Here is a 25,039-nt window from a genome sequence, read left to right on the forward strand (position 1 = left end):
AATTAGGGTTTCTGATTCTGCCTCGGGAGTGCCGGATTACAGGCGTGCACCACCACGTCTGGCTAGAGCTCGCCCTAACGGGCTAGAACTCTCTTTGTAGACCAAGCTGGCCTGGTACTCACAGAGATCACCTACGTCTGCCTACCCAGCGCAGGGATCAAAGGAGTGAGGTTTCCCTGAAGTGGAGGCCTGCTGCGGCTGACAGGTCCCAAACGAGTCTGCCCCGCACCCCAGGCTCTTGCAAGGCCCGCACGCAGCCCAGGGGGCGAACCTAGACACCGCGGAGGCGGAGCCCGCCGAGTGCACGCGGAAACTAGGTCACAGAAGCAAAGTAGGCCTTTGTGCGGGTCTTTACGACACTGTCGTGTTCGGTTGGCCCCCGGCCGTAAAGTAGGCTCGACTCGTCCAGGCCAAGGCCGCGGACCGAGCTGCCATGGCGGATATGGAGGATCTTTTCGGGAGCGAAGCTGAGAGCGAGGCGGAGCGCAAAGGTGCGGCGGACGGGCGGGCGGGCTCCTCGGATGGGCGCACGGGGTGTCGAGTTGCTTTCCGGCCGGAGGCGCGCCACCGGGCACCATGGTGCTCCCACGCTCTTGCCCAGCGCCCCCTGCATGCCCGGCGGTGCCAGCCTCTCCCGGGAGACCGGCGCGGAGTCTGAGCCTCGAGGGCCAGGGGCCAGCCTGGGCTCGTGGGGGGAGCACTCCGAGGACGTATGGTCTGTGCCCGGCTGTGCATACCTGGCCGCAAGAGGAGTGTGGAGACCTGTTCAGTGTTCATCGGGCCTGATAACGCCCTCCCGAGTTGAAACTGAGATGATGGGGGACTGCAGATGCTCATGAAGGGTCCGGGGGGGGGGAGGTCAGGGTGGAGCTGTGTAGAAGGACTACGCACTGGAGATGAGTGCCCTTGGAGAGCGGGTTCAGAAAACCTCTTTCCTTGTCTGTGATGTAAGAATGGGGAAGCTGGTGGGGTGATGGGAGAGAAGTGACAGATGAATGAATGAATGAATGATATGGTGCATGGAGGCCTTTCTAGCACGGGTCTATGAGTGTTTGAATTCGAGATATGAATCGAAGTAGTTTGGAATGAGGAGAGATCCAAGACCCAAGTTCAGAATTCGTGCAGCCTCTCAGGCCCAAATTAGCCTGCATAAAAGTCCTTTTCTCTTTGCCCCTCCCCCAATTTTCATCAACTCCAGTTTATACGTAATTACTGTAGGGAAGGGAGCAGTAGGTAAAAGTACAGGGAACTGAATTCTACTGTGGGAGCTCTATCTAATCAGGATAGGCCTGGAATGTCTCTGCACAAATTCCCATCCCACAACTTTTGCTAGTAGTTTTTCTCTTCGTTTATTCTTGTCTCCTTGAGACACAGTTCTAGGTAAACCTTCCTGTGACTTCCATAAGGTTTTCATTTTATTCATTCAATAAATAACGATCCCTGTAGTTTTCAAGCTACCTTGTTAGCGTAGTGCTTTTCTGATGCACAGTTGAAGAAACAATTGGTTAGTGAAATGCACCCCGTAGCAACGCAAGGCATAGGGAAGTGGTGTGTGGAGATAGATGATCGCAATTCTAAGCCGTTTTTCTATCTTTTCTTCCTTTTTAAAAACTTCCTTTAAGGTCATTGCAGTTTTTTCTTCTTTGCTTCCAGGTCTGGTGTGCTGTCCTTGACAATGGCACTTTCTCGAAGTTGGAATGGATGTGATAGGTGGTACTTGTAGCCCTGCCTGCTTGGCTGCCTTCCCCTCCTCTTTCCTTTCCTTTTCTCCTCTTTCTTCACAGGATCTGCTATGTATGTTGCCTTTGTTATCTTTATATTCCTGATTCTCCTGCCTCTGTGAGTGCGGGTGTTGCATGTATGTACCTCCACTCCCAGCTATTTCATAATTTTTCATTTCTAATGTGAGTTGTTCTTGTGTCTTGGTGCTAGCTGGCAGCTAATATATTAGCTGTAATAGTTTTTGTGACTTTTAGGGCTTTCTACATATGAAACCATGTCGTCATGATTAGAGATGGTTTTTACTGTTTCTTTCTCTTACCTGTGTATTTTGCTTGCTTTGGCTAGCACTTTCCTTATAATATTGAATGGGAGTTGCAAAAGTAGATATTGTTCTTGACCTTAGAAGGAATGTATCTAGGTTTATAGTATTTTTTATAATCATTGTTTCTGTAAAGCCAATAATGACATCCCCACTTCCATTCCTGACTTAAGTAATTTGAGTCTTGTATTTTTTTGCTTGGACAAGCTGCCTAAACATTTAATTTTGTTAGTTTTTTTTTTTTCTTTTTTTGAGGGGGAGATGGGGTTTTCAAGACAGGGCTTGTGGCTTTGGAGGCTGTCCTGGAACTAGCTCTTGTAGACCAGGCTGGTCTCGAACTCACAGAGATCTGCCTGCCTCTGCCTCCTGAGTGCTGGGATTAAAGACGTGCGCTACCAATGCCCCAGCTTGGGCTTTATTTTCTTTTCTCATCTCTTACGATGTAAAAGGTAGGTTATTGATTTGAGATGTTTCTTTTTAATGTAGGTGGTTGTGACTATCCATTTTCTCTTGGGCAACACTGCTTTTCCTTTTGTCCCCTAAGAACTGGTATAATGTTATCATTTTCATTCATCCTAAAATAATATCTAGTTTTCCTGTGATTCATTAGTCCTTTAAATTATGAAAATTCCTTTGCAAGATATAAAAGTCTAGGTCATGCTGAATTGTGGCTTGGGGGTCATATTCTTGACTAGCACCTGCCAGGCACTGTTGTCAGTACCACAAAAAGAAAAAAAAAAGGTCTCCTTGTCTGACAGTCTTTCTCTTTCAACATTTGAATGCCTCTTTTTGCTTCTGTTGTTGTTGTTGTTGTTGTTTTTGTTTTTTGAGGCAGAGTTTCTCTGTTTAACAGCCCTGGCTATACTAGAACTAGCTCTGTAGACCAGGCTAGCATGGAATTCACAGAGATTCACCTGTGTCTGCCTCTGTCTAGGATTAAAGACTTGCCCCCACCACCACCACCTGGCTGTTTTTCCTTCTGTAGTTTCTGGTGAAAAATAAGCTGTCATCTTTATAGCGTATCCCTTGTATGAGACAATGTGGCTGTTTTCATGATTCTTTAATAACTTGATGATATGTTTAGGTATGGATCCCTTCAAGTTTTTTCCAGTGTGGTATTCATTGAACTTCTTGAATATGTAGATTCATCAAATTTGGGTCATTATTTCTTTAGCTATTATTATCTTCTAGAAGTCTATAGTGCTTATGTGGTATATTTGATGGTACCCTATACAGTATTTTTCTATGCTCATGCTTTTCCTCTGTTCATTTTTCTTTTCTCTTCCTGCCGTATTTCTGGTTCCAATGGTACCTGTACCAGAAATGTAGGACTGTTTACTTATTTGTGTGGATGAATTAGGCAGGGGGTGGAGTGGGACTGAGTAAGGTAAAACATAAAGAGGTCTACTTTATTTATTTCAGCTTTTTCAGACAGGGTCTCACGCTGTAGGCCTGCAACTTACTGTGTCGCCCAGGCTGGCCTCAGATTTGAGTTGATCCTTTTGCCTCAGCCTCCTGAGTTGCTGGGGTTACAGTGGGCTGTTGTGCTTGATGACTCTAGCTAGTATGCTCGAGTACTGGGAGTCTGCTAAGTTTTCTTACCTGAGCGTTCTCCGGGTTCTTGAAACTCCTTTGCCTCTGGAACACTGAGAACGTTGGCTCCGCCAGTGTTGCCAGTTCATGTTTGCCTCTTAGCAAATTGAGATGGACTTTTACTTCCCTTTACTTTGCCACAGATTCTGATTCCGGGTCTGACTCAGACTCTGACCAGGAGAACGGTGCTTCTGGCAGTAATGCCTCTGGCAGCGAAAGTGACCAAGACGAAAGAGATGACTCAGGACAGCCCAGTAACAAGGAACTGTTTGGAGATGACAGTGAGGAGGAGGGGGCCTCTCATCACAGTGGCAGCGACAATCACTCTGAAGGGTCAGACAACAGGTCAGAGGCTTCCGAGCGATCCGACCACGAGGATAATGAGCCCTCTGATGGAGATCAGCACAGTGGATCTGAAGCCCACAATGATGAGGATGATGAGGGTCACAGATCAGATGATGGGAGCCACCACTCAGAGGCGGAAGGTTCCGAAAAGGCCCAGTCAGATGATGAAAAGTGGGACAGAGAAGATAAGAGTGACCAGTCGGACGACGAAAAGATGCAGAACTCTGACGACGAGGAGCAGGAGCAAGGGTCTGATGAAGACAAGCTACAGAACTCCGACGATGACGAGGAGAAGATGCAGAACACAGATGATGAGGACCGGGCCCAGCTTTCTGATGATGACAGACAACAACTGTCTGAGGAGGAAAAGGGGAATTCTGATGATGAGCACCCTGCGGCTTCTGATAATGATGATGAGAAGCAGAACTCGGACGATGAGGACCGGCCACAGGTGTCCGATGAGGAGAAGATGCAGAACTCCGATGATGAAAGGCCACAAGCTTCAGATGAAGATCGAAGGCAGTCAGATGATGAAGAGGAGCAAGACCAGAAGTCAGGTAAAGATTCCCGGGAACCCGTGCTGCTCAGTGGAAACATCTGGGCCCCGCCACGCTCCCTTCTTGCTTCTTTCTAAAGATTTTTTAAAAAATCTTACTTTATGTGGCTGGGTATGTTCCCTGCATGCCAATCTCTGCACCACATGCATGCACGCAGTGTCCATGGAGGCCACGAGTCTGGAACTGCAGTTACACCAGTTTGTGTCCCACCACGTTGTTGCTGGGAATTGAACCCTGGTCCTCTGGAAGAGCAGCTGGTATTTTTAACTACTGAGCCATCTCTTCATTACTTTTATTTCCGTCTTTATTATCCTGTTTTTAATTTTCATTTTCTCCTCTTCTATCCTTTTACTTTCACCTTTTAAAACCTTAACTCTCTGCATTCTTTAAATTTCCGTTTGTTTTTACTGTCTTCCCCTTCCATTCATAAACCGACCAGATCAGAGAAAAGTACTAAAGAGCAGTCTTTGAGATGAGTAGTGCTAGAGAAGCCAGATGAACTGAGTTAGTTCCATTTTCCTGGGCAACTAACAAGCACACATGCAACAGATTTGCCTACAGTTAACTGATGGCATCATTGAACTATCCTGTACAATATAGTACTGAGGTATGGGTACCATGTTCCATGTTAGCGTGTGTGTGTGTGTGTGTGTGTGTGTGTGTGTGTGTGTGTGTTTGTGTGTGTGTTTGTGTTTAATAATGGTTGTATGTATGGATTCATGTGTGGGTGGAGGTCATAGGACAGCAGAGCACAGTAACCATATAGCCTGATTTTTGTCTATGGGTTCCCTTTATAATTGTTGGTTAGCTCAGCTCTAATCAATACCTTCTTCATATAGAATTTGAAAATATTTTAGACTTTGTAGTATATAAGTCACCCCACTTAGGTTGAAGTCTTTCTCAAGTGGCATATGGATTGCTTCGTTTCTGTAGGTGATCAGACATGTTAAATTACAGTTTGGTTCTATCCCAAGAAGCTTAAGTACAAAGGGAGATTTGCTCCTGTAATATCTCACGATGGGGATTCAGAACCACATTTGGACTTCTTTTTAGAAGAGGGCATGATATTTCCCAATATGGGTATAAATCTGCATAGACTGTGCATGGGGTTTCATAAGTACTTAGTAACTAGTGCAGAATAGGATTCTTCATGAGGCTCATACAATATTGACAAAGAACAGGTCAGAGAGAATCTTCTTTTTTGTTTTGTTTGAGACAAGGACTTAGATAGCCCAGACTGTCTCTGTCTCCCAAGTTCTGGGATTACAGTCTTGTGCCACCACAATCAGCTCTTCATGAAGTTTTTTGTTTTGTTTTTTGAGACTGGGTTTCTCTGTGGCTTTGGAGCTTGTCCTGGAACTAGTTCTTCTTGTAAACAAGGCTGGTCTCGAACTCACAGTGATCCGCCTGCCTCTGCCTCCCGAGTGCTGGGACTAAAGGCATGCACCACCACCGCCCAGCTTCATGAAGTTTTTAAGGGAAGTAATTATACCATCTAGAAAATAGTCATAGATTTTTCTTTCTCACGGTTTTGCCTTTCTTGTTTAATGTGTCTGTGTAATTTAATCATAAATTTCAATACTGATTTTCTCATCTCAATCAAAAGTTTTTGGTTTTAGAAATCCATGTTCTTAAAAAATAATAATTCTTTGGAGACAGGATCTTGTAGTTTAGCATAGGTTAGCTGTGAACTCATAATCCTACGGTCATGGTTCAGCTATCTTTAAAAATTAATACATGGCCCAGCACTTGGGAGGCAGATGCAAGTAGATCCCTGTGAGTTCAAGGCCAACCTGGCCTACATAACAAGTTCCAGCCAGGGTACAAAGTCTTTACCTACCCTGTCTTTTTTTTTTTTTTTTTTTTTTTTTTTTTTTTTTTTTTTAGTGTGAGAGTGTGTATCTCTCTGTGTGTGTGTGTGTGTGTGTGTGTGTGTGTGTGTGTGTGTGTGTGTGTGTGGTAAGATTGACTTTATATTGTTGGTTTTGGAGACAAGGTCTCTCTGTATATCCCTGATCAGCCTGGAATTTATTGCATAGCCCAGGCTAGCCTTGAGTTTGCTGCCCTCCTTCTGCCTCTGCTTCTGAACTGTTAGTATTACAGTCCTGCACCACCACACCTGGCTTTATTTCCCCATTGTATTTTTTTTTTCTTTCTTTTTTTGTGATGGGCCTTGGCCATGCCAGACACATATTCTCATGCTTGAACTATACCTCCACCCTTTTGTTTGTGTGCACTTTAATTAGTGTTGACATGTTTGTAGATTTATGCAGCAACCACCATTATGATACAGGACAGCATGTTATGAGACACATTTTATAGCTACATCCTTGCCTGTACCTAACCTCATCAGCTACTGATCTGTTCTATCCCTTTGCTCTTGTCTCCTTGTGTTCCTGTCTCATTAGTTATAGGATGACAGGCACTGTCTCTGCCAGGCTACGTTTTCTTTGACTTAGCAGAATGCATTTTATACTGATACAAATTGCTACATGTGCCATCCTTTTCTATTCATTGCTGAACTGGATTACATTGCACGAATGTTGCAGTTTCTCTATAAAGCTTGGATGTGCTTATGCACACTTCCTAATTCTGCTTTTTCAGAATCTGCCAGAGGCAGTGACAGTGAAGATGAAGTTTTACGAATGAAGCGCAAGAATGCAATTCCCTCTGATTCGGAAGCGGATAGTGACACTGAGGTGCCCAAAGGTAACCCTGTTTCTTTTGTGCCCATGTCTAGTTCATAACTCTGTGCTTTTAACTGTGGTGTACTCCCAAGCCTCAAGACTGCATGACTCACGGAAGGCTGTGTGTGTGTGCTCAGTGTACTCTGCAGCTCACACGGTTAAGAACCTGTTTCTTTGTTTACAGTTTGAGTGGCCTTCTGGGGGGTGGGGGGCTGAGCCTCTGGTCCATTTGGGAGTGACACTGTGTTCTTCAGTCTGAATAAGGATAGTTCTGAACTGACTGCCCTTACTGTTCTCAGACTTTAACAATTTCCTAGGTGATGAAGGAGTGGCCTTTGACTGGGTTACACGAAGAGCTCCATTCAAATAAATGCGGGTTACGGCTGTTGTAAAGGTAGAGATGCTCATCTGTAACCTGTTTGCAGACAGCAGATGGTCACACAGTGAAGATGTTAGCATGGAAATTACAGCAGTCCAGATGGGTGGTGGTGGTGCACACCTTCAGTCCCTGGGAGGCAGAGGCAGGTGGATCTCTACAAATGAGTTCCAGGACATCCAGGACAGAGAAACCCTGTCTCGAAGAAGAAACAACAACAGAAAAAAAAGTTACAGCAGACACGATTGTGATAGATGCTTGGCTATATGCAGGTGTTACTATGCTGCATGGTAATTAGGCATCACTCCAAAGGTTCGAGAAATTATCTTAAGGAACACAGTAACTAAGGCAGATATTTAGAGGGTCAGCTATAGAGAAAAGGAACACTAGACAAAATAGCAAACTCCAGGGTTTACTTAAATGTCTGCTTAGTAGTTCCATGAGTGCACTTTGGGATCAGATAACCTGCTGTGTTTGGTCCATCAAATTTCTTGCTAGTTTTTTCTTTTCTCTCTCTCTCTCTCTCTCTCTCTCTCTCTCTCTCTCTCTCTCTCTCTTAATAGTTCTAGTTAAGGAACAAGCTTGTTTCACATGTAAGTCCCTTCTCCCTCTCCCTCCCCTCACCCCCATCCCTCCTCCGCTAGTTTTTTTTAAGATATAAAATGGGGTGATGCAGACCCTCTTGCACAGTTGTGAGAATTAGGTAGGCTGCGTCTACTGTTTCATCTTGTTCACTGTTGTTTTTTTGAGGCTCTGCTGAATACCGCGACTGTTCTAGACACTGGGAGTATAGCCATGTTTGAATTTGCCAACCGGTACCTAGGCATGCAGATTGATGAGACAATTAAACCTCACACGTACAGTAGTTGGATGGGTTATGAGCTGAGAAGGGAATACTGAGGGAGCTGGCAGGCAGGGACATGTTCCTGTTTTATCATACAGTGAACTTCAGTACTATGGTCCCCTTTGCCTTGCTGCCCAGCAATTTTATTCTTTGCCACATCTCTGTAACTCAGTCTCATAGTTTTATCCTAGATCATATCTTTACCAGTAATCCCAATTTCTCTGATCTCAGTTTTAAACAGATGGCTCTCTGACCACTCATCTGTCTTTCTGTTTACTTGCTGTTTTGATGGGTACCTCAGTGATGTTCTGCCTGTGAGGGTGGGGCCTGGCTAAACACAGATGTGTAACTCTGACATAGAATGTATTAGCCCACATATGAGGGTCTAGCATGGGAGAAACAATTTCCTGGACAATAAGGGAAAATAGAAGAAGGATTCGGAAGAAGGAAGAGGAGCTTCCTGTTCTTGTGCCTGTCTCTGCACACACATGCCACCGTGCCTGTCTCTGCACACACATGCCACCATGCCTGTCTCTGCACACACATGCCACCATGCCTGTCTCTACACATATATGCCACAGTGTCTGTCTCTGCACACATGAGCCACAATGCTTGTCTCTCCACACACATGTTACAGACTTAGGTTTGAGCCATTCTGTGGAGCTGGCCCAGAGCTCTTGGGGATATTAAAGTGAAGAATGGGTGTTAACACTCTATATTTTTTCCTTCTGCACTGAAGACAATAATGGAACCATGGATCTGTTTGGAGGTGCAGATGACATATCTTCAGGGAGTGATGGAGAAGATAAGCCCCCTACTCCAGGACAGCCTGTGGTAAGTCAGAGTACTAGTGTGAGCTGGCCAATATTCAAGTGAGGCAAAGTCTCAGGGGTAAGGGTCTCTCTCTCTCTGAGAAGAGGAAGTCGCTAGCTGAACTGTTGTATGAAAATACAGTGAGGAGATGACGTCCTGTAGGAAACTTGGCTACAAGGAGGAGTAGATGTGGCTGTGGCTGACATGAGGTGGTGCTGTGCCTCACAGCTTGAGATCATGAGGACCCGGCATTTGAGAACCTTTCACTTAATTGTTTTTCTCATTCATGCAAGTAAATGTGTGCTGTAGGGGCTGGAGTGATGGCTCAGCAGTTAAGAGCACTGAGGACCCAAGTTCAATTCCCAGCACCCACATGGCAGCTCACAACTGTCTGTGACTCCAGTTCCAGGGGATCTGACACCCTCATACCAATGCATATTAAATAAAATGTTTTAAAAAATGTGTGCTGTCTTAATAATTTTTCTTTCATTCCTTTCTTTTTAATTTTTTTTAAAGATTTTATTTATTTATCATGTATACAACATTCTGCTTCTATGTGTATCTGCACACCAGAAGAGGGCACCAGATCTCATTACAGATGGTTGTGAGCCACCATGTGGTTGCTGGGAATTGAACTCAGGACCTCTGGAAGAGCAGTCAGTGCTCTTAACCTCTGAGCCATCTCTCCAGCCCCTTTCTTTTTAATTTTTTAAAGTTTAGTTTTGGAAATAGGACCTTGCTATGTAGCCCAGGCTGGTCTCAGACTCACCATGTGGTAACAGTCTTCTCTGATACCATTAGAGTGTTTGTGTTGGTGCTGACTGATCTGAACATTTCTGTCCATGAAGGTTTGGAAGATACTAGATCACAATGCTCTGTGTTGGCACAGCCAGCCTTGTCTTGCTTTTCCTGAGATGGTCTGCAGACAGATGAGTAGTGTTGAGGACTGAGGGTACATTAGCCCTAAGATAATATCTCAGTATGGTTCTTGCTGGGCATGGTGGCTCATATTTGTAATCCCAGTACTTGGAAGGTTGAGGCAGGAGGATTTCAGTAAGTTCTAGGACCGCCTGGATGACAGAGTGAGATACTGTCTCAAATGAAACAAAGAACAAAATAAAAACCACAAAGAACATAACAATAAAAACCAAACAGTGTTTCTTGCTCTCTTGAGTAATAAAATGTGGAGCTTGAACCCTAACCCTGATGCCTGGTCCCCACAGCTCTAACATTCTGCCTTCTTACACTAGGATGAAAACGGCTTGCCTCAGGATCAGCAGGAGGAGGAGCCAATACCTGAGACCAGAATAGAAGTAGAAATCCCCAAAGTAAACACTGACTTAGGAAACGACTTATATTTTGTTAAACTGCCCAACTTCCTCAGTGTGGAGCCCAGGTAAGGAAAATCAAGATGCCTTCTGGGTATTGGCTGGAAATATGTGGGTATTAACCAGGTGGTGGTGGTGCACACCTTTGATCCCAGTACTCCTGAGACAAAGGCAGGTGGATTTCTATGAGTTAGAGGCCAGCCTGGTCTACAAAGTTTCAGGACAGCCAAGGGCTGTTACACAGAGAAACCCTGTCTCAAAAAGAAAAGAAGAGAATTATGTGGGTATATGTGAATGTGTTTTGCTTTCTTTCATTGAGTTGATGAACATTTATATGTCTGAAAAAGTAAATCAAGCATCCTGCTACAAAAAGCATGGCCTAGTGTTTAGGGAGACTCCCTGATTGTGGCTGTTGTTAGCAATTTGATACTCTCTTATGAATGAGGGGACACCAAGTCTCCAAGATACTTAGTAACTCCTGAAGTGAGAAGCAGTGAGATCCACTGGCCACTGTAGCAGCATTGTCACACTAGAAAGCTAATGGTAAAACAGGGCTGATGGGGATTCCTAAGTTAACACTCAAAGTCTTGGGTAATTTTCATATCCCCCCACCCAAGGAAAATGATGTATGCAGCTACAGTGTGTGTGGTCCTTTTCTTTTCTTTCTTTCTTTTTTTTTTTTTTTCCTTTTTGGTTTTTCGAGACAGAGTTTCTCTGTGTAGCTTTGGAGCCTATCCTGGCACTCGCTCTGGAGACCAGGCTGGCCTCGAATTCATGGAGATCCGCCTGCCTCTGCCTCCCGAGTGCTGGGATTAAAGGTGTGCGCCACCAACGCCCCGCTCATATGTGGTCTTTTCTTTGGAAGACTTATATAATATGAAAAATTGTGAAAAAATTTCCTTTAAACATTGTCTCACTATGTAGCCCTGACTGGCCTGGAACTCACAGATCTGCCTACTTCTGCCTTCCAAGTACTGGCATTAAAAGTGTATACCACCACGTCTGCTATTTGCAATGTTTAACCTTGTTTATAATTTATTTCAAGTAATATGTAACAGCATAAAAATTTAAATATTAGTATATTTTGAATACTTTCAAGTTGAGCTTCAAACTATTTTTGAGCATTATGGTTTTTAAAGTTATGACTTTTGGTATAATGGGCTGTGATAACTAACTACATCATGGCAGTGCTCTTTATGAAATAGGATTAATAGCTTATTTTAAAAACACCTTCTAGGCCTTTTGATCCTCAGTATTATGAGGATGAATTTGAAGACGAAGAGATGTTGGATGAAGAAGGGAGAACCAGGTTAAAACTGAAGGTACCATGCAGTCTTTGCTTCCCTTTTATAGAGTGAACCTGGGGACACTAAGCTAAGCCTTGAGCTCTGAAGATCATTTTTTGTGTCCCTTGTTCTACTAGCCAGATTAACCATCTGTCTTCTCAGAATCCTTTTGGTGCTGGGGATTGAACCTGGGCCTCTACATACTCTTCATGGAGCTGCATCTTTGGTCTCTGACATGCTTCCTGGGGACTAAACCCAGGCCCTTGCAGTTTAGGTTTTTTGTTTTTAATTTAAGGCAGAGTCTTGCTATGTAGCCCAAGTTGGCCTTAAACACATGATCTTCTTAGCTCTGCCTCCTGAATGCTGGCATTACAGGCATGAGCCAGCATGCTTGACTTGAGGTTGAGCTTCTGCATGCCCAGTAGCACCATCCTCACCACATGGGACAGCTTCCTAAGTATCTACGTAATATTGGTGAAGATGGTCCCTGTCTAAGGGCACAGGTGTCTAGAGTTGTCAGTGACCATTGTGGAAATGCAGATCAAGTAAGAAGGAGGGGATGAAAATGCCAGTGATTTGCTCAGGATCATAGAACTTCGAGGTTTAGACTGATGGATGGTTTGGACTTTTTATTTGCTCTGCCCTCCACTATCTTTGTACTGCTGGCTCATTTAGCAATGTTATTTGTTTGGAACGTGTGTGTGTTGGTTTAGAATTGGCAGTATTAATTTCTCATGGCCATTTTAATGCCTCTGACTTCTTTTTGCTGCTTTTCATTATTTCTATCATTTATATAAATGAACGTGGTAGATCTTTACTCCTTTTGGAATTTTTCCATTTTCTATCATGGTGCAGCAATACGTATCAATATACTCACTATATGTTCCAGTGTGAACATCATAGTTTAGACATCAGCATTTTGCCCTAAAACCTCAAGTGCTTTCAAGTGTCAGTGTTTGATAGAGGTAGCTCTCCTTCAGACTCCTGGGGTGTGAGCGAAAGTGACCCTAGATTTGTTTCTTGAGTGACGGTTGAGACTAGGTGAACAGTCGTGGAGTTAATTAGTGGCACAGTTAGTTCTTTAGTGAGCCTGGAGCCAGCTGTGTGGCTCTGTGAGGTTTTGTGTCTTTAGAAGTACTTCCATGTGCTCCATTCCTGAGGAAAGAGATCTCATAGTGCACCCTCAAAGACATCTTCTAAAGTGTCTTTCCAGTTGCTAATACCTATGCTGGTTTGAATGAGGACGGCCCTCATAGGCTCATTTCGTTAACTACTTGGTCCTGAGTTAGTGGAAGTGTTTGGGGAGATTTCAGAAGCCCACATCATCCCCAGTAAGTTCTCTGCCTTGTGCTTGTTGATGAAGACGTATGCTCTCAGCTACTGCTCCAATGCATTGCTGTTCACCTGCTGCTGTGCTCCCAGCAATGCTCATGCCATGCTGGACATGAACTCTGACTCTCTGAATCTGTGAGCCACAAATTAAATTCTTTCTTTTATAAGCTGTCTTATCTTGGCGTTTTACCACAGCAATATAAAAGTAACTAAAAAATATATATATATACATGTTCATATATTTATATGTAGCTAACTGTCTTAGAGCTTCTGTTGCTATGATAAAACACCATGATCAAAGAAACTTATTTTTCCCCTGCTCTTAATTTATCTATTTTCTGTCTTGTACCTACATATGCCTATTCTGTGACTGCATGTCTCTGGAGGGGAATGCCATGAGAACGGTTTTCTAAGATTTGGTATTTTAAAACAGGTAGAGAATACAATAAGATGGAGGGTGCGCCGAGATGAAGAAGGAAATGAAATTAAAGAGAGCAATGCTCGGATAGTCAAGTGGTCAGATGGAAGGTGAGTGCCGTGTGCCTGGCATGGAGCACCCACTGGAGCACCCACAACAGTGGGGAAGAGAGAATGTCACGGGCTCCGACCCTACTCAGGAGCCAGCTCCGGTTAGAGAATCTCCATCTTTACTCCTTGTGATTGCATAGAGAACCTGAGAGAAATGACAGCTGGAGGTTGTTGGGGCTGGTGGGAGACAATAACCTGATGTGAGTTTGGAATCTGAAATCCTCCTCTCAGCACCATTGCATACTACTCACAGCGGGAGGAAAAGTGTCCTTCACTGGGAACAAGGTAGAGGCAGGGCCTGAACCCAAGCAGGTGTGACTTCAGGGAAGTCATTTTTCCCTCATGGTATCTTCCTCCTGCATTTTGTATAAAGAGGAAAACAGTGATTAGATCACATTCTCAGGAAAGTAAAGCTGGAGAGTGAAAGCCTTTACATTTTTCACATGCCAAGTGTTTGTTTTTTTATTTCTCTCCAGCATGTCCCTGCATTTAGGGAATGAAGTGTTTGATGTATACAAAGCCCCACTACAGGGTGACCACAACCATCTTTTCATAAGACAAGGTACTGGGCTGCAGGGACAGGCTGTCTTTAAAACGAAGCTCACCTTCAGGTAAGTGCTCTTAGTAATGCCATTTGTTTTTTGAATCCTGGTCCCTGTGAGCTGGTCCACAGCACAGTCCAGGAGCTAGTTCTTGTTTCTGGAGGCTGAGACTTCTGTCAAGGATAGCAGAGGCCACTTTCTCAGGAGCCTGGTCCTTCCAGCCAGGCTTTCGAGAGGCTGTGATGTCAACAGAATGTTAGTGTATCAGTTCTAGTGACTACTGTCCCTCCAGGAGAGCTAAAGTGCTTGTGTCTATTCTGGTCAAATGTACCCTTTGTTTTCAGTAAATGTGACCTGGAGACAAACTGATAATTAGGGCTTGTGTATGCTACTGTGAGAGGAAAGGCACTGAGCTGGGGAATATGAGTCCTGGGGCTGTCCCATTGCCTAGTGCCGTTGCATCCAGACCTTTGTGGGAATGTGTCCCCTGGTAAACTAGACACCCTGGGCACTGGTGAGGGCACTGTGCTTTTTTTCTTGAAGATAAACAGACCCCCTTCCTGGGTGACACTTAATCTCTAGGGAACACCAACTTTCAGAATTGTAATGCTTACACTAGGCTTTGGGATCTGGCCTGTGTCTGTTTCTCCTTGTGTGACCTTCGACAGCTTTCATTTTGTGGGATTATCTCATGGAGTAGCTGTGACAAGTCAGATGCAGGGTGACTTGCAAAGCACAGTGTCTGTCCATAAACAATGCCTGAGTTTGGCTGTCTCCTGCCTCTGGTGGTCATGCTATACAAGCCACTTTCACCCCAACTTTCTCTTTTTCATTTTTCTTGTCCCACTGAGCTAGAGAAAAGAAAGTTCACAGTCCTCCAAGTAGAATATTCAATTCTTGCTTACTTCTTTGAATAGGAGGTAGCTGCTGTCTTTGTGTTTTTGTGATGTGGGTATGACTGGCTCACAAATATATTGATAAACTGGGGAATTTCTGTTCATTTCCCACAGGCCTCACTCTACAGACAGTGCCACACACAGGAAGATGACTCTGTCACTTGCAGATAGATGTTCAAAGACACAGAAGATTAGAATCTTACCAATGGCTGGTCGTGACCCTGAGTGCCAGCGCACAGAGATGATTAAGGTATGTTGGATAAACTTCACTGAGGAATAGTTTTGTGTATTAAGAACACACTGTGGGAGCTAAAGAGATGGCTCAGCAGTTAAGAGCACTGACTGCCCTTCCAGAGAGAAGACTTGTGTTCAATTCCCAGCACCCACATGGCAGTTCAGCACTGTTTGTAACTCCAATTCCAGGGGACCCAACACCCTCACCCAGACATACATGCAGGCATATGAAACTAAGAAAGAAAGAAAGAAAGAAAGAAAGAAAGAAAGAAAGAGAGAAAGAAAAGAAAGAAAGAAAGAAAGAAAGAAAGAAAGAAAGAAAGAACAAACAGAGAGTAGTCAGGTGTTGGTGGTATCCACCTTTAATGCCAGCACTTGGGAGGCAGGGGCAGGTGGGTCTCTGTGAGTTTGAGGTCAGTGTGGTCTATTGAGTGAGTTCCAGGACAGCCAGGGCTACACAGAAAAACTCTGTCTTAAAAAACAAGCAAACAAAAAGGACAGATTGCCCAAACCATGTGTTCTTCTGTATATTGTGTCTTGTTTGGACTTCTCTTCCTTCTCCCAGTGACATGGGCTAGGTTAATTTCCTAAGCATTTATCAAGCAAAGAGATGTTGGGATGGTGATAAAATAGATGCAGGCTGTTGGTTTGTCCCCCAACAGGGCTTGAAAGTTCCACAAAACTGGTCACTGAAATACCTGAGTTTTCAGATATCAAATCTCACTACGTCATCTACACTAGTTTATCCTGTCAGAACTCAGTCATCAGACTGAGGAGGAGGTGCACCAGTACGAGTGAAGACAACCTAAAGCAGAGTCTTGCAGAGTTGTGTGAGTTTTGTTTTACGGTGCTGAGGATTAAGCCTAGAGCCTCAGTCATTCCTGGATTGTGAGTTCTGGGCCAGCCAGGTGTATGCTAAGGTCTTGTTGGAAAAGCAAGGCAAGAAATTTATTCCACTTGAGCCTAACAACCCAAGTTTAATCACCAGCACCCACACGGTGGAAGGATAAAACCAGCTTCTGTAAGCTGGCCTCTGACCTACCCCTCCCCCCAAAACTAAGTAAATAAAATTAATTAAAAAAAAAATTGAAGGCTAGAAAGTTCAAGAACAAGTGAACAGCAGCTGGTGAGGGACTTCTTGCTGCATTCCAGCATGGTGGAAATCATGGTGATGCAGAGAGAGCAAGCTCACTTCTGTAATGGCCAATCACGTGACAGCCCATCAGTCCATTAACTTACCAGTTAACCCATGAATTAACTAGCTAGGGATTAAGTTTCCAACACATGAAATTGGGGTCACTTTCAAACCATAGCAACTGGTTTATTTGCTTTCTTACAGAAAGAAGAAGAACGCCTGAGGGCCTCCATTAGGAGGGAGTCGCAGCAGCGCCGGATGAGAGAGAAGCAGCACCAGCGGGGGCTGAGTGCCAGCTACTTGGAGCCTGACCGATATGATGAGGAGGAGGAAGGCGAGGAGTCCATCAGCCTGGCAGCCATTAAAAACCGATACAAAGGGGGCATTCGAGGTGAGTGTGGCGTAGAACCTCATCATGTGTGTCACCTTGCACATGAGCTTGCGGCCGGCCGTTGGACATCTTAGAGTCAGGGTGACTGAGTGTGTCCTGCCACGTCTCAGTGATGAAGTCATTGTATATTTGTTTGAGGCTGTCCTGGAAGGACGACTGTGGCTCTCTTTGTGGTTCTCTTTCAGGTGTTTTGTTTTTTACGGCTTTCCTTGGATGGGTCCCTCTTGCCTGTTTCTGGGGATTTGGGGTTACAGGCATGACACCACATCAGGCCCCTTGCAAATTTATCTCTCAACCTTCTGATTTCCAGTTTGAAAGTTGACGGTTTTTATTTTGAGAAAGGGTCTCATTCTAGTTCAGGTTGTCCTCAGACTTTCAGCAATCCTCCTGCCTCAGCTTCTTTAGTGCTAAGTTGCTGTTTATCAAGAAACGCAGTTGCCGGGCATTGGTGGTGCACGCCTTTAATCCCAGCACTCAAGAGGCAGAGGCAGAGGATTTCTGTGAGTTTGAGACCAACCTGGTCTACAAGAGCTAGTTCCAGGACATACTCCAAAGCCACAGAGAAACCCTGTCTCGAGAAACAAAAAATAAACAAACAAACAAAAAATGCAGTTACGGAGAACACGTGGTGCTTTCTTTTGCCTTGCTGCCTGCTTTCTCTAAACTGTGCTCTGCAGATCCCCTCCTCTTGGTGCTTATTCACAGTGCTTTGCATTTATTCAGTACATACTGGATCCTAGACAAACACATGATACTCTGTTTGGTCTCTACAGTGTTCTGATGCATTTGCTCTTATTGATGAAACTAATGGCTCACAGCTGTCTGTAACTCAATGCTCTCTTTTGGCCTCTTAAGTACTAGGCACACACATGGTACACAGATATACATTTAGACAAAACACCCACACATTAAATAAAATCAGTAATGCATTAAAAAAAAGAAAAGCAGACTCAGAAGTAGCCTGGATTCCTGAAATCCCCCTGCCTCAGCTTCCTGAGTGTAGATTACAGGCACATATCACCATGCCCATCTAGTTCTGCCACTTTTTACCAGAGTGACTTTTGAAAGGCTCCATAATCTCTGGGAACTTCTCGTGTGTCAACTGAAATAAAAGTTCAGGAGTGCATTTGCTGCTGATGCCAGTACGTAGTAATGGATGTTCCTAAAGCCACTTTGCTTATCTCATCCACTCTTTGAGCAAGAAACCTCTCACTTCTGAATGCCATTTTCCTTGTTTGTAAAATGAGAAATGAGGTCTGCTGATGCTTTGGGTGGTGTGTGGCAAGGGTATAAAACTCAGGGCTTAATGCATGCTAGGGAACTGCTGTAGCACTTGTCTTCATCCCAGCCCTTCCCTGGTTCATGCTGACAGAGCTGTGGAAACCATAGATAATCCATAGGTACCATAGTACGAGGATGTGGATACATGCATCCTGGCTTTGTCTTGGCTGAGTGATAAGTTTTACAAACACCTAAATTCCCCTTTATCTGACTTTTCTTGCAGGACTGCAATTGGCAAGCTGACCTGTTACATCTTACCTATTTAGAGAACTCGGTACAGCGGCCTTCATTTTGCCAATGCTAATTCATCACAAAAATCTTTTTTTTTTTTTTTTTTTTTCTTGGTTTTTCGAGACAGGGCTTCTCTGTATTGTTTTGGAGGCTGTCCTGGAACTCACTCTGTAGACCAGGATGGCTTCGAACTCACAGAGATCCGCCTGCCTCTGCCTCCCAAGTGCTAGGATTAATCACAAAAATCTTAATTGTAACATTTTATCAGAGATGCATTCAAGGATTAGGGTATTTAACATTCAGCTCACTTGAGATTAAAGCCTGGTAGACGAGTTCAGTGGTTTCCAGCACAGTATAGTACTCACCTAACAAGGATCTGGGAAGGCATTATATTTGGAAGAATAGTTCTGGTTCATTTTAACATATTTTAAACTATGAGAAAAGTTTAACTGGGGTGATGGAGGCTCACTTGTTATAGAACTTGCCACGAAAGCATGAGGACTGGAGCTCAGGTCCCCTGTGTGATCTGGGGACCTGTAATTCAGTTTTGGAAGGTAGAGACAGGAAATCCCCAGAGGAAGCCAGTTAGTTAGACCAGCCGTAATGGTGAGCTCTGGGTTTATAGGAAGACCCTGTTTCACTGAGTAAGATGGAAGAACAACTGAGGATGATCCCTGACACCAACCTCAGGCCTCCACATGCATGTATACACATGTGCACACACATGCCTCAGACACACATTCAAGAAAATGCAACAAATACAAATTATTTTGTTCCTCAGTGGAAAATGTACAGAGAGAAGAGAACTGAAGGTATTTATTAGAAGGAAAATTTAGGAATGAATAGATTACTGTCTGAAAATGATTCAGTCTAATTCCTTTGTTTTCAGAGGAACGTGCTAGAATCTACTCCTCCGATAGTGATGAGGGCTCGGAAGAAGACAAGGCTCAAAGATTACTCAAAGCAAAGAAACTTAACAGTGATGAGGTAAGCTGCATGTACTGAATTCTAGGTTACCTTATACTTAGGGCTTGGTTTCTGGGATGACAAAAGAGCCCTGAGACACATACAAATGAGTTCTCCACGAAGGTCCTAGTTCACAAGCTGCATGGGGTAAGGCCCACATTCGTGTAAATACTTACTCCATTCATGAGGCCCTGCCTTTGTTCTGCTTACTATTGTGTGACAAAAATTTTCCCTGGGGAGACACACAAGTCTACTCACCTCAGATAGGGAACTCATGACACACCAAAGTACGGATACCACCAAAGTCCAATTTGGGGAACCAGTATGTTCTTTGGGGATTACAGGAGTATGGGTGAGGGGTTACTTACATATCAGAAATGACTCAAAAGACAGCTGCATCACCAAGGCCCACCCAGTGTGGTGACCGCTCACAGAAGCCAGGAACTTGAGCACATTGCTCAGCCTGCAACAGGTGGGAGAGTGTCCTTTCCAGGTTCTAAAATTCTCCCAGCAGCTCAGCTGGTTTCTGCTTCTTCCTGACAGCTGGTCTGGTCTCAGAGTCGTCTCCACTTGTCTGAATCCTGGCAGCTCTGTTCATCTCAGTCTTTGTCGCTCAGCTTCACTTCATCTTGAGTGGGACTCTCAGCTTTTATTGTTTACTCTGATAGGGACAGGTGTAGTGAGTCTGGTCAGTTTCAGGTACTTCCTCGAGATATTTTGAGTTGACCTTCCTGGTGAAGGAACTTTGTGCAGGATAAAATGTTTGAATCCTAGAAGACTGCTTGCTACACAAGGCTAACCTTCCAGAAGCCCTCCTAATCTTGGGGGTTAGCATTTCAGCAGAAGAATTTTGGAACACAGACTACAGCATCTCCTACTGTTTCTTCCAGCTGTATCTTATGGTACCATATTTTTTTGTACATTCTATGATGGAGTGATGATATTGATTTACTGAGCTCATAGCCATTGGACTATTTTTTTTAAGATTTATTTTTATTTGTCTGTGTGTGTCTCTGTATGTGTGCACATGTATGTGGGTGCCCACAGGAGCTAGAAAAGGGCATCTGATTCCCTGGAGCTGGAGTTACAGGTTTTTGTAAGCAACCAGGTGTTATGAACCAAATTTGAGTCCTTTGCTAGAGCCATACATGCTCTTACCCCCTGAGCCTTCTCTCCAGCTCCTCCACAATAATTTTTTTGGGGGGGCGGGGGCAGGTTTCGAGGCAGGGTTTCTTTGTGGCTTTGGAGATTGTCCTGGAACTAGCTCTTGTAGACGAGGCTGGTATCAAACTCACAGAGATCCGCCTGCCTCTGCCTCCCGAATGCTGGGATTAAAGGTGTGCGCCACCACCGCCTGGCCTCCACAGGAATTTTTGATGTCTACATTGATTCATTTCTCCAAAGATGATTTTTGGGGTTGGGTTTGGGTTTGAGTCTTGGAGTTGCATGTAGTTCATGCAGGTCTTGAACTCACTGTGCAATGTGGCCAACTTGAATTCCTGATCCTCCTGGTAGTGCTGAGATGACAGGTGTGCAAAACCAGCCTGGCTGACTTATAAGATCAGCTGCCCAGGACCCCCTGAAGCTGCGTTCTCAGACTGAGATCTTGCTGATTTGGCTGCCAAGCCCAACAACTAGGTTTGATCTGTGAATCCCACAAAGTGGAAAGAGAGCGCTGACTACCAGATTGTCTTCTGACCTCCGCACGCATGCTGTGGTACATGTCCCTCCCTCCCCCCACTCAACACAAAGAAATACTTTTTGTAAGTTTTCAGACTCCTGGCTCAGAGAAACAGTGCTAGACTTACATCCTGGTCCTTTTGTACACGAAAAGCTTTTGGCTCTTATCTCCTGCCTTGCCCCCCTTGCACTCCATAAAGGCCAGTGTTGATGATCATAGCTCAGTGTCTTGAGGAAGAGCCTGCTTCAGTGCCCTGCTTCTCTTAGTTTTGGCCTCCGCTAATGCTTTTGTTTTATTTTACATATCATTAGTTGCTGTTTTCAGTGAGGGGACTGCTTTAAGTACTGGTCTGCCATATCGCAGGAAATGGGTATTTTCCTGTTTTGCTTTTGAGCTGTTTTAATTATTTTGGGCTTTTGTGAACTCTTTTCTCATGGGAAGCAAAATTATGTTCTCAGGTTAAAGTTGATTACCACATTTAATATTTGGTGATGTTCTTGAGAGTAGCTTGCTATAGACAGAATTTGTTAACATTATTCTGCAGCATATTTGTTGTGAATTAAAAGAAATAACATCTTAATAGTGCATTTACAGTGTGATGAACAGTTGGCAAATGGGGCTCTCATCCAAGCAGATGCTTAATCCTTGGCAAGCGGCAAGTAGAACTGTGAAAATCGAGAGGTGTCATGGAACTATTTAGTCCTCGTAAAAGATATGCCTGTCAGTCCCTCTTGTGGCTAGCTGGGCTGGGAGAGTGCCATCTCCCACCTCTCCCTTACAGAAGCTTCTCTTCCTGGTTGGTCTCCCCAGCACTCTCTCAGAGTCGCTTTGTACCCTCCCTGTCTTTTCTGACAGCTGTGTTTCACCTCTGCCTTTTGCTGCTGCCTCTTCCTAGTGCTGTAGCTCAGGCCGTGCCATGGGTGACAGTGAAGAACTGAGAGGAGCCTCCTGCTCTGTTTTGTACAACAGCCTCACCCCACATCCATATTCCAGGAACCTATGTTTCTAAGCTTAATGTGGGGAAGCGTTCCAGTGTCAGGATGCCCACATCAGGAGCTATGTGAAAACCAGCTTTGATGGTAAGGGCAAGTCTAGATTGCCCAGGCATGGTGGTTCATACTCATAGCTCCAAGATTTAGGAGGCTGAAGCAGGAGGCTACAGAGTGAGTTCCAGGCCAGCTTTGCTTCCTGAGACCCTGTCTTAAAAAAACAAAAGGTAAAAAGACAAGACTATATCATCAGCTGGATTGTTGAATTTGGATGCTGCCCAAACTTGCTAGTTCCCATTTGCATTGCCTTGGGGCAAGTCAGCTCACTTCTCCAGCATGGCTTATACTTCCTTCCTTGGAAAGTTACTATACTGTAGTAAATACGAATAGGAGTGTGGGAACAAAGTGACATCTAGCTATTCAGAAAATGCTGCCTTTCTTTCTCAGCTAAATGGAGAGCAATGTAAAGGAGAGTGCTTTATCCAACTCCTCCATTTTTACAAGTAAAACCTGTAGAAAATAATCTCCTTTCTTTAAAGACAGTGAAACAGAAGGTGGACTATCTGTTGTTGGCTTGCTGTTGCCTGGCAGGCAAGGAAAGTTGAAAGATTCAGATGGAGCTGGAAAGTGAAGGCAGGAGAGGTCCAACTCCTTTCTTAGCAACAGGCTGCCTGCTGAAAAGGGTTAGTTAGAAGGGCCTGGTCCTCTCTCCCCACTTCTGCCTCTCCTTTCTGGAGCCCTGCCTTATGTCACAACCTGTGGACTGCTCGTGTCTGTTGGAGCCTGTGGTCATGACTGCATTATCAAGTGTTAGTTCAGTTTTAGTGTTTTTATTGTTTCACTGATGTGTGGCACAGGGATGTGTGTTTTAGCTTTGTTCAGTAAGGCAGCATTCTGCATGCCTAGTTTCATGAAATAAGGTCATCCTGGAAGCTCCTTTGTAGATCTGGGGTTTCTGTGCTGTGCTGTGCTTGCTTGTAGCTTCTGGGGAGTCAGTCTTGGCAGGGTTTTCACCGCTCTGTTTACCCCTGACCTTGACTTGTTGCTGTTTAGACTTCCTCTGGAGAGCCCTGACCTCAGGCTGCTGCTGGACCTTGTCCAAGAGGTTTTAGAAAAATACCATAAGTGTTTAGAAGTACTGTGGCAGTTCTTTCTGCTACTGAAATCTAGTCTCTAACATTAAAGAATTTTAGAGCTAGACACGGAACACTGTTTATGTGCAGGCATGCAGTGTGTTTGCAAGATTCTACAGCGGGAAGCAAAGTCAGTGTTGCCTTTACTGACAGGACTGGGGAAGGGGGTCACTTGTCACATCCTGGGGGCAAGAGCCTTCCAATATTGTTAACGGGGCTCACTTCAATGCCACCAGCTGGGGTGTACATAGAGGAGGACTTTCATGTTCTTGAATGGGTTCATAGCTTTCTTGAACCCTCCTGTGGCACTTCTAGTCTATAGGAATACATTTGGGAGAAAAAGGTAAGAAACAAGTATTGGCTGTCATCTTGTTCTCAGAGGTCAGCCAAGGAGGTCAGGAAAAACATGGGCATGCCAGGTTGCATTTTGCATCTTGAAACATTCTGTGGCCTTCCCCGACTAACTTTCAAAGTGTTTGTCTGTCCACTGAAGTTGTGTTTGTGGTGCCAGTAACCTGGTCCAGGGTCTCGCTCATCCTAAGCAAGCAGCCTGCCTCTGGGCTATGTAATCCAGTGCCATCATTTCTTTAACTCTGGTAAGGGCTTGGTTTGTGACAATTCTGAAGTGTTAGCCAATGTCAGAGTTTCTTGAAGGAGTGTTGACTTAAATGTGAAGCTGAATTCTTCCTGTCAAAGTTGTTTCTTAGAAAACTTCCTGAGTTATGTTCCTATTGGAGAGCTGTGCAGGACGAATTTAAGTCATTTTAATAGATTCTCCGCTTGTATATACAGGCCTTTGATGTCTTTAGATATTTTCTCAAAAACCTTTATGATGTGGGCTTTTAGTATATCCAAACAAAAAATATTTTTAAAAATTGGCACTTACTAAAATAATGAATTTTAGATGGAAAAGAATGCTGGGAAAGGAGAGATTCCGTTAACAAACTACCTGATTATGAGGAAAAATGTTTAACAGGACAAGTGAACCTTCATTTTAGATTGAGACTGTGTGTGTGTGTGTGTGTGTGTATGTGTGTGTGTGTTGTGTGTGTGTGTGTGTGTGTATGTTTAGGTGTATGTGTGACATACCTGATGAGCCATCTTGCTGGCCCAGATAAACCTTGTTTGAGTCTTAACCTTTTCTAGGGCAGAGCCCATTGCCCATGTCCTTGTGACTTTGTGACTACAGTGGTTTCCTTGTTCAAGACAATTTGCTGAGCTTGAACTCTGCAAAGTTGTCTTTTTTTTTTTCTTTTTCTTTTTCCTTTTCTTTTTTTTAACTATTTGAGAGAGTCCCACTTGTAGCTGGCTGGGCTGGAACTCACTCTGTAGACTAAGCTTGTCTGTACCTCACAGAGATCTGCCTGCCTCTGCCTCCCAATTGCTGGAATCAACCACCATATGCCCTGCTTTTTTTTTTTTTTTGTAAAATTATGGACAGGGGCCATACTAATCTTCCTGTATCATTCTAATTTTTAGTGTATGTGCTGCCAAAGCAAGCACCTGCAAGATTTTTTTTTTTAAAGCTACTTTAGTAAAGAATCATTCAGCTTTGACATTGAGACTGAAAGGTATTTTTGTCTGTTTAGGAAGGTGAGTCTTCTGGAAAGAGGAAAGCCGAAGATGATGATAAAGCAAATAAAAAGCACAAGAAGTATGTGATCAGTGATGAAGAAGAAGAAGATGACTGAAGTACAAACTGTGAATGCATTTTATATATTTATTGTACAGCTTGTCTATAAATACGATGTAAACATGAGTTATTTTGATTGAGATTCATTGATTTGTGTTTGTGAAAATTTAATTGTAATAAAACATTTTAAAAGCAAA

The 25,039-nt window shown here is 44.1% G+C and overlaps 1 protein-coding gene across 1 annotated transcript; it reads left to right on the forward strand.

Annotated features, from left to right (window-relative positions):
• The first annotated feature begins 433 nt into the window (after positions 1-433).
• On the forward strand, positions 434-25,039 carry Leo1 (LEO1 homolog, Paf1/RNA polymerase II complex component). The gene is made up of 12 exons (XM_027411141.2): positions 434-491; positions 3,778-4,536; positions 7,141-7,245; positions 9,183-9,277; positions 10,507-10,652; positions 11,822-11,906; positions 13,636-13,730; positions 14,207-14,341; positions 15,283-15,418; positions 16,742-16,928; positions 19,330-19,427; positions 24,799-25,039. The coding sequence occupies exons 1-12, from the start codon at positions 434-436 to the stop codon at positions 24,898-24,900; spliced, it is 2,001 nt and encodes a 666-aa protein (XP_027266942.1). The 3' UTR covers positions 24,901-25,039.

The sequence above is a fragment of the Cricetulus griseus genome, chromosome 4 (genome assembly GCF_003668045.3).
Source record: "Cricetulus griseus strain 17A/GY chromosome 4, alternate assembly CriGri-PICRH-1.0, whole genome shotgun sequence".
In the NCBI taxonomy this organism is placed as follows: Eukaryota; Metazoa; Chordata; class Mammalia; order Rodentia; family Cricetidae; genus Cricetulus; species Cricetulus griseus.